Genomic DNA, 10,364 nt, shown 5'->3' on the forward strand with positions numbered 1-10,364 from the left:
AAGTGGGTATCCAACTGCCGTCGCATATGCAAAGACGATGACGCGCAACACACGCTGGGTAAAGACGCCACAAAGGTTCTCGGATTGCTATGGAGGGCGAATGACGATATACTCACATACCAAACTCGCGCGCCTAATATGCGCACTTCCAGAAAGAGGAAGGTACTTTCCGACGCATCCCGTATCTTCGATCCTTTAGGATTACTGTCACCTGTGACGGTGCAATTCAAATTCTATTCCAGGAGTTGTGGTTACACAAGCTAGGTTGAGATGATCCTTTGCCAATGCATCTTGCTGGCGCTACCTCGTTTGACGGTTAACTCTACGACGCACTTGGAGCTCCACGGGTTCTTGGATGCCTCAATAAAGGCGTACGCTGGCGCTGTGTACTGCCGCTTCAAGGGTCCAGATAACACGTTCACTATATCATTGATGGCCGCCAAGACACGAGTGGCACCTCTGAAGCAGATTTCGCTGCCTCAGTTGGAGCTGTGCGGCGCTCTATTGTTGACACGGCTAATGACAATTCTAAACGTGCTGCCGCATAAATCTATAACAACATACGCCTGGTGCGACTCAACCGTTGTATTGGCTTGGCTGTCTCATCCCTCTGTAAGGTTGAAAACGTTTGTAGCAAATCGAACAGCTGAGATTTTGGAAACTTTGCCACGCAGCGTTCGGAGCCACGTCGAGTCGAGGGAAAATCCAGCTGATTGCGCGTCAAGGGGATTGGCAGCCTCTGCAATTGTGGATTTCAATCTCTGGTGGAAGGAGCCTCCTTGGTGTGGCGATGAAAAGCGCACTCGTAAGCTGGTGTTTGAAACCAATCATCAAGAACTACACCAGATCCCGGAAGCCAATGCTGAGATGAAGAGCAGTGTACTAAGCTCAGTGGCTACGGAATCTCCACTTAGCAGTTCATTTGACACATTGATGCAACGTTCATCATCATGGCAGTGGCTCGTTCTAGTTACAGCCTATGTTCTACGCTTTATTCGCAATGCTCGGAAGACGTCATGCAGGCCTGACGTTAAAACACTTTCGTTCGATGAAATCAAGGAGGCGCGCGTCCTTTGGCTACAACAGGTTCAAAGCTGTTTCCAGGAAGACATTCAGCAATTAAAACGAAATGATGAGATGAGTTCGCATTCAAAGCTTTTGCAGTTAGCTCCGTTCGTTGACGAGTTCGGCCTACTACGGGTAGGTGGGCGGATTCGAAATTCAGAATTGCCAGCGGAAACACATCATCCGGTTATCTTCTCAAAGGAACATCGTGCAACGGAACTCATACTTATCGACGAACACATTCGTAATTTACATCCAGGAGTCTCAGCGTTGTTGTGATAGTGCGGCAGAGGTATTTGATTTTGGGAGCTAGAAACCTGATTCGAAAGATTACGCATAATTGCATCAAATGTTTTCGACAGAAGCGCACCTCTACACAGCAATTCATGGAAGATTTACCGGCGATACGTGTTCGCCAAGCACATCCCTTCAAACATATCGGCGTTGATCACGCTGGGCCGCTAACTTTGAAATTATATCGGGGACGTAATGCTCGCACGTCCAAGGGATACATATGCCTGTTTGTGTGCCTTGTAACATCTGCAATCCGTATGGAGCTCGTAACAGATTTGAGCACTGATGGGTTCCTAGCTGCATTCAAACGCTTCATTTTGCGTCGAGGGAAATGCAGCAAGATATTCAGTGATAATGGGCGAAATTTTGTGGGGGCGGCCCGCGCGCTGAACGATATGGATCGGCTTCTCCGTTCGCAACATCATAACAACATTGTTTCGCAGACACTCACCGATGAACAAATTCAATGGAATTCATGCCACACAACGCTCCGCACTGGGGTGGCATATGGGAGTCAGGGGTACGGTCAGTGAAATTTCATTTGCGGCGTGTGATTGGGACCACTATTCTCACGTATGACCAGATGTACACCCTTTTGGCCCAGATCGAAGCAGTAATCAATTCACGGCCACTGGGGGTGGTGCCTGACAGCAATACTAATTATCTGTCGCAATCTCATTTTCTCATAGGTAGACCGTACACGATGGTTCCCGAAGGAGATCTTGCCCAGGTCCCCATCAACCGGCTTGAGTATTGGCAGCATATCCAGAATATGTACCAAGGCTTCTGGATGCAATGGCATCGAGAACATCTTACATCGCTGCAAAACCGCCCGAAAGGTGCCGGCGTAATCCCAACATCAACATCGGGGATATTGTGGTTCTCAAGGAAAGTAACATACCACCTGCAATATGGTCGATAGCGAAGGTTATTTGAAGTGCATCCTGGCAAGGACGGATTAGTTCGAGTCGTCAAATTGAGGACCGCTCATGGTGACTTAACTCGTTCCATAACCAAGGTGGCAGTTCTACCCTTGTCCTGAAAATAACTTTTCAGCGGGGCCAGGCATGATCAGGAATGAGACACGAACACACCATATGTTGCCTAGTTGGCAGCTCTACTTTGTATTCATTTTCTTATGTTACTTTGTTTAGTATTTATTATCTTATGTTACCTTACTTAGCAGCTTCTAAGCTTTGTTTGCTTTGTAATTTATGCAAATCATGTATGTACATACGCATGTAAGCTTCAATTACATTTATACTTGTTCATTCATTTTCTCTCGTTCATTCATCTATTGGCCAGAGAGACAGCAGCACCTACCTGCTTAGCAAAGAAAGTAAGTTGGAGATAAAATTCGTTACTATTTCTGATCAGCGTCAAATAATATGAACGGAAAACGGCAAACAAATCAAAAAATAACAAATTTCTTCGAAAAATCTGTAGTAGTTTTGAAAAACAGCAAGTGCATGCGACAATCCTTGTTGACGGTTTTCTTTACTCCGGCTTGTGGAAATCGTCAGATTATATACTTCCCATTATCCTTCAGCTGTTTGCTTCATAATTAAAAAAATATTGGCCGCGCTCGTGAATGTCAAGGTAACGTTTTTTTTTTTTTGCAAGCTTGCGATCCTCCCAATCCCTTGCGTCACGCTCAAATCGTCAGATTATTGAAATGCACACTTTTCACCATGTGATCAACCCACCATTTCTTAATCTGACGCGCTCGAGTAAATCCACCTATCAATTTTTTCACTATTCTGATCAGCTGTCCTATGCGCGCGGCTCTACACAGATGGCTTAGATTTGGCAGAGGTACTCAACAGGACGCAGGGTATCCCCTATATTGGAATCTGACGCGCTCGAGTAAATTCCCCTCTTGGGCTCCCCTACTGTAACCAATTTCTTTTCTTTAACCGACTTGTATTCAATTAACTTGATGAGATAAATAACATAATTATTATGACAAAGTAGGTATCAAGCTAAAGTAGCTTAAGAGAGAATAATACAAAAGTCGTCGAGCTGTGTAGACGTGTTTTTTACCGCGCTCTTGTGAAATTCAATAAATTCGTAATATGACCGACTCCTGCGGTAAATGCGAAAAGCGGTTTGCAAGAAATGACGCTAACATAGTGCCTTGTAGTGGATTCTGTAATCTGCGTTTCCATCGCTCCTGCTGTGAAGGCCAGGTCACTGACTATGATCTTGGATTGATTAATCTCAATCGCCATATTTGCTATTTGTGCTCTACGTGTATAGATACATCTAAATCGATTTGCCAAGCTTTCGATTCGGCTCTAAACAAGCAAAAGCAAGGCTTCGATAAAGTGTTAAATGTTCTTGATGCGAAATTCAACGATATTTATGTGCAGATAGAATTATTAAAAACTCAAATAAATTCAACCACACAAAGTATCGCCATTGGCAACAACAACGCTTCTTGCATTAAAGCCTTAGCTGCCGAACTAAATGTCATCAAAAGTGCTGTTGTGAGTTCTAACGTTGTTGCTGTCGACAATGACAACAATTGTGAGAGTATAAGCCGTTTCTCTTTTCCCAAAGTGCTTCTCCGCTGCCAAATCCAACTGTTGCGCCAGCTGCTAATGGCAATGGAAAGCGAACAGTGACCAATGCGACTCTCTCACCTGTTATGCCAGCGAAGCGTATGACTCCTAATGCCAATATTACTCGTACCTATGCCAATGTTACAAACATCAAAGTTGTGCCTTCGTCTTCTAATGCTGCGAATGAGTCGGCAACTATTAGCACGGATGCTTCTCATGTTTTCAATGCGCTGCCCGCTACGCCTGTTATTGACAAGAACGCCGATGTTGGGGTTGCTGGTGCTGCTGATGCTAACAATCAAAGTGTTGGTGTTAAGGCACCTATACCAAGTAATGGTGCACAGTGGTCCACAGTGGAGAAAAAAAGCGTACAAACCTGAATAAGAAGACTGTTTGGGGCGCTAATTCAAATATTGAGTTGGAGGTTGCAGTTCGACTCAAGTGGTTGCATTTATCTTCCTTCTCAAAATCAGTTACGGAGAATAATATTATTGAATATGTCGCAAAGCACTCACTGTCAATAAAAATAGTATGTCTTGCTACAAGCTGGTAAAAAAGGTACACCTGATGCTGACTTGAAAAGGATAAATTTCAAACTAGGTGTTCCTGAGTACTCATTTGAATCTATATTAAACTCAGACCTCTGGCCTGTCAATGTGGCCGTTCGTCCGTTTCGTTTTTTCGAGAAAACATTGCCCGATCAACAAACAGCTTAGCGGAGCCGGCTTCTAATGGCCGCAAATCTATTAAAATATACTTTCACAATGCCTCAGGTTTAATAACCAAGTCAGAGGATATGCGCCTGCTGAGTTCGCAATTGGAGTATGACGTATTTGTCATTATCGAGACATGGCTTAATAAAAAAATTTTCGATGTTGAGTTTTTTGATCTGAACCGCTATGACGTTTTCCGTAAGGATCGAGATGCCGTAAAAACTGGTTGCTTTAGAGGTGGGGACGTGCTAATTGCCTCCCATTGTGAACTTCAAGCGTCTTCAGTAGCATTAAAATGCACCGATTCCATGCTTGATCCGCTTTGTGTGCGACTGAAAGGTGCCTCCGGATTGCTATACCTCTGCGCATCTTATATGCCGCCAGCCAGTGAGGATCGCATTTATTGTACTCATGTCGATAACATTAGTGCTCTACAATCGGAAATTAGTACTCACCAGTTATGTGTTTTAGGGGACTTTCACCTTAGCAATATTTCGTGGACCTATTTTCATGACAACATGTATTTAACTCCATCTAATATTAGCAGGAATACCGAGTCCTACTTAGTTGATAATTTATTAAGTATCGATTTAATACAAGTGAGTGGGTTCTGTAATAGTCTAAATCGGATCTTAGACCTAATTTTTGTTAGCAATAACATTAAGTTTAAATTATATTTGCCCTGTACCGCAATTTTCCCGCCTAATATGCATCATTTTCCTTTAATATTGGAGATTGAGTTTTTTGAATACTTTTGCATTCCTAGAGATATGCACAGGGTTTCCTTTAACTATGGCTCTTGTGACTTTGACTTTCTTGACCATAACTTTTCCTCTATTGATTGGAATGATGTTTTTGGGTCAGGCGATGCTGCTTTTTGTTTTAATGAATTCAGGAATATTATTTTTAATCAAAGTAAAATGTATATACCTGTTCATGCCAAAAAGTCTTGCAAGCTACCTTGGCACACGAGGGAGTTGAAGCGTCTTAAGAATCTTAGAAATAAGTTCTTTAAAAAGTGTAAGCTAACTAAGGACAGCACACGCTTTGTTTCCTATACTAGTTACCGAGATCAGTTTAATACTCTCAATAAGTCCTGCTATAGGGGTTACATTGCCAATTTTGAAAGAAGCATTAAAAGCAATCTAAAATGTTTCTGGAACTACATTAAGTCTATGAAGGGTGTATCTAATGTTCCCACCTCGGTTTTTTATAAGAATGCTATGGCAGCCTCGTTATATGAGGCAGCTGACCTTTTTGCAGATTTCTTTGCCTCAAATTTTGTATCAGATGATGTGGTTGGTGAGCTAATTGCGGATAGTGAAACTAACAATATGGGGTGTGCTTCCTTCGATGTAGGCTCTCTGATTCTCACAGACGAAGATATTATTGATGGTATTTAGAATCTTAAACATTCTTGTCATACAGACGAAGATGGCATGTCTGCTATTTTGTTAAAGAATTGCGTTTCCTTAGTAGAACCCTTAAAATGTATCTTAAATAAGTCGCTATCGTCAGGCATTTTTATTGAGGAATGGAAGCATACCTCCATCACGCCGATATTTAAAAGTGGTATTAAGAGTGATATCAGCAACTACCGTCCGATCTCTAAACTAACTACAGTTTCAAAGCTCTTTGAAGTTATAATAAAAAAATAGGCTGTTTTATACTTTAGCGCGTGTAATTTGCTCCAATCAGCATGGTTTTGTTGAAAATAGATCAACTGTAACTAATCTCGCCGGTTTTACTAACGACTGTATTAAAAGTTTCCAAGCAGGGTATCAAATGGATACAGTATACACGGACTTTTCCAAGGCATTTGATAGAATTTCGCACACGATTTTAATTAGTAAACTTTCGCAGCTTTTGTTTCACTCGTCCATGCTTCAGTGGATAAAGACCTATCTATCACACAGAACTAGTTCTGTTGTTCTTGATGGCGCTTCTTCGAAGACCTTTTTGCTCACCTCTGGAGTTCCGCAAGGTAGTATATTGGGCCCATTGTTCTTCTTAATATTTATTAATGACATCAGGTCTCTTATACGCAGATGATTTAAAAGTCTACTCAGTTATCAGATCTAATAATGACGCGCTTCTACTTCAAGCTGATCTCGACAGATTATTTTTGTGGTGTGTTAAGAATCGCTTATTTCTTAACATTAAAAAATGTAGCCAAATCACGTTTTCAAAAAAATCTACACCGCTATCCACATCATACCGTATTTCAGATACTAGATTGGAGTCTCTCAACGTAGTTAAGGACCTAGGAGTATTTTTCGATTCGCAATTTACTTTCATTACGCATGTAAATTATATCGTCGCTAATTCATTTTCGATGCTTGCTTTTGTAAGACGCAACAGTACTGCGTTTCAGAATCCCTACACTCACAAAGTCTTATACTCTGCATTTGTTCGGTCAAGATTAGAGTACTCTGCCTTTATTTGGAGACCTTATTACCAAGTCACATAAACAGGATTGAGTCAGTCCAGCGCGTGTTTATCCCACACACCTTAAGATCGCTTAACTTCTCCGACCCTATCCCATCCTATTTTTCACGTTGTCAATTAATTAACTTAATGCCGTTGCATAACCGAAGAATTTTCCATTTCCTTTATGTCCATTTCCTTTATTTTCGATGTAATTTCCGGTAACGTTGATTGCCCCTTATTGCTCAGCAGAATTTATTTCAATGTTCCTAGCAGAATTTTGCGGCATACTGATTTGTTTAGAGCCGCTATTAGCAAAACTCTTTACAGCCGAAATGCGCCCTTAAATAGAACTTTGCAAGAAATCAATACGATTTCTAGTTTTCTAGACCTTGATCTCTCTATGCCAAAGGGTATTTTCCGAAATCGGCTTGAATCTTATTTAAGTAATCTCAATAATATTTTATAATATGTAATTTTTTCTAATATGTGTAGTCTGTAAGAACATCCTGTTGATAGACTTCATAAACAAATAAATAAATAATTTCCAAGCATTTTTAAGACGGTTGCCACTTTATAAAATTTAATTCTATTAAATTGATAAGTTAAATGAAATGTTGTAACATAAATAGGTGTCCAAATAATTAATTTGGAAAATATTCCTAAAGAGGGTTGCCACCTGTTTGAAGAATTTAAACCAATTTATATGATAAGATAAATGAAATATTACGATATAGGTGTAAGAAATAAAATTTACCTGATATAAAAAAGAAATGGGTTAGGAATCAATAACTAAAATTAAAAATAAGGAGGCTCGAAATCTATTTTAGAGCTATGCATCCATGGACTTTTTTGTTCATAATTCCCAGTAGAACACTATAGTTGCCGATTGTAAAATTTAGCCAAATACGCGTGTGGTCCTTTGTACACTATACTATTGAACTATGATCCTCGTGCATTTTTAGTCCATGTCATCAAATCTGCACCGTTCGTTCGATTTTCGAAAATGAGGTGTCAAATGAAAGAGCTTGGGCTGTAGATGCTAGGACTTAACGTTGATTTTTGGCAGTTTGTGTTCGGATATTTTTTTTATATGAAAAATATGCGGAGCACCCTCATCAAAAAAATTGCCAAAAGTCAACGGTAAGTCCAAGATACTTAAAATTTACTACAATTTGATAGGCTACAAAACTGAATACCAAAATTTTGTCTAAGGACGCTGATCAAGAAGTTAGAAATTTTGGTCAAACTTTGCAGAATTTTCAAATTTTTTGCACAAAGTGTGAAATTTGAATTTATATCGTGTTTATAGTAATCAGCTATATTTTCATAAAAAAATAATAAATGTTAAATAAACTAAAGAAAAACAGCCAAAACTTACTAAAGTGACGCGCCCCAGTTTTTATTTGGTTCAATATATGTCTATCTCGGTAACCGATTTAACAATTTCTACCAAACTCAATGCAATTATTGACCTTGGCATAAAAAAGCTATGTGTTGAAAATTTCCGAACTCGGACTAAAATTACACCCACTATCCAAAAAACGTAAAAAACGTATGGTGCATTGCTTAAAGACGTTGCACCACGTTGGATTTTCTATCCTAGCAGCTGAAGGAACGCATACAAAACATTTCAGACTTGTGCTCGCGACTTCAAAAAAAAAATCACAAAAAAAAAATCGAAGTTTCTGAGAATTGCCCATATCATTATATGAATTTTGGAAATCAAATTCGAAATTCGCAATCAGTGACTCCGAGAGTTCTTAGGTAGGTATCAAGTTTTATTGCAATCTATAATTATTCTAAAAAAGACGTTGGTCGTATTGGATCCACAGTTAAGAATTTTGAAAATTTAATACCAGCTTCCAAATCACCGACGACGAATGCCCCTGGATACCAAGTTGCAAAACAATCAATGATTTTTTTGAAAAAGGGGCCCACAATATCTGATCCGCCATTTTGAATGTTCAAAAATTTAATATATACTTCGAAATCAGTGATAACGAAAACCCCTAAATGCCAACTTCCATTGAAATCTGTCAAATACATATTGAGTAAACATTTTTTTCGTCCTATATTTTCGATTCGTCCCTATGTGCGGCGGCGACTTTGCCGATCACTTACAATAGGTTTGTCCCGCGGATGCGATGTAAGCACATTATTTGTGCATGTATAATGCGTTACTCTATGTCCATGATAAAACTGTGCCTTAGACGGTCCCAAGCCCGGTTTAAGAAAACAGGAGGGAAGACAGGGGGCTTTGGTATTTCCAGGGTACGGGCTTGACAACCCCGTCTACCCCAGTTTAAGGCTACCAGTCCTGAGTCGGTGGAGGCTCAACTGGAAGAAGTCTACGGCTTTCGAGAGTCATACCAAAGACTTTAAAAATGGTGCCACGGGGAACAGATGCCCCCGGAGTGTGTTCGTCGGCGAGACGAGCAAAACTGGCGACACAAGCAAGGCTGGCAAGGCAAGCACTGGCATGGCTTACACGACTAGAAAAGGGTGAAAATAAGTTGAAATTGAAAGAAATGTGGAAACTTTTGGAAACCGCAGGAAAATGTTGAAAAAGTTGTGCGCAAGTTGAGCAATTCGATCCGTTGCGAAAGCTGAGCGAGTGGTGTCACCTCTCCTGGAGATTGTGGAGGGTGCCCACGAGCGAGGCGAGTAGGACGTGTGAGATGAGCAAGACGGAGCAAGATGGTGAATGTTTGTCGAGCAACTCGATCGGTTGAAAGTTGAGCGAGTGGTGTCACCTCTCCTGGAGAATGTGGAGGGTGCCCACGAGCGAGGCGATTAGACTTGTGAGACGAGCAAGACGGAGTATGAATGTGGAGTGTAGTAGTCGTGTAAGTCGTTCTAGTGTGGGCTGAGTCAGTTAAGTTGGTCAGGGTGAGTAGAGCCAGTCGAGCAAACCTCGCCGGCGAGCATTACTCCGGTCTGTTCATGGGTACGGCCCCTTCGGGGAGTATCGTGGTGGCTGTGGTTTAATACCTAAATGCGGGTAGAACCAGCAATGGTTCAATGTGGAGTTGCATTGCAACCGGATGTCGTGATCCAGAGAACGTCAGAGGTTTAGGTAGGCCTCGGCCCTACCAAGGTGGTAAGTGTGTCCACCACATACTGCCAATTGGTACTGAAGTGCTTGCAGTTCAGGGCAGTGATTAATGCAAAAATTAATCCGTTGTGCCAAACGCGGGCACCGTGATTAAAGCCTTTTGGCAGGTAATCACGTAAAGCCTACATGCAATCTGTCCATAATAAATTTAAAGTGTCATAGGTCGATTTTCGCCAAAGTTTT

At 41.0% G+C, this 10,364-nt stretch overlaps 1 protein-coding gene across 1 annotated transcript; it reads left to right on the forward strand.

The window, feature by feature from the left end:
- The first annotated feature begins 270 nt into the window (after positions 1–270).
- Positions 271–1,344, forward strand: LOC108358351 (uncharacterized). Its single transcript, XM_017609634.1, has one exon. It carries the CDS (start codon positions 271–273, stop codon positions 1,342–1,344), a length of 1,074 nt encoding a protein of 357 aa, XP_017465123.1.
- Positions 1,345–10,364: the final 9,020 nt, after the last annotated feature.

This window comes from Rhagoletis zephyria, unplaced genomic scaffold, assembly GCF_001687245.7.
Source record: "Rhagoletis zephyria isolate East Lansing unplaced genomic scaffold, Rhagoletis_zephyria_1.1 Rzeph_scaffold_00240, whole genome shotgun sequence".
Taxonomy (NCBI): domain Eukaryota; kingdom Metazoa; phylum Arthropoda; class Insecta; order Diptera; family Tephritidae; genus Rhagoletis; species Rhagoletis zephyria.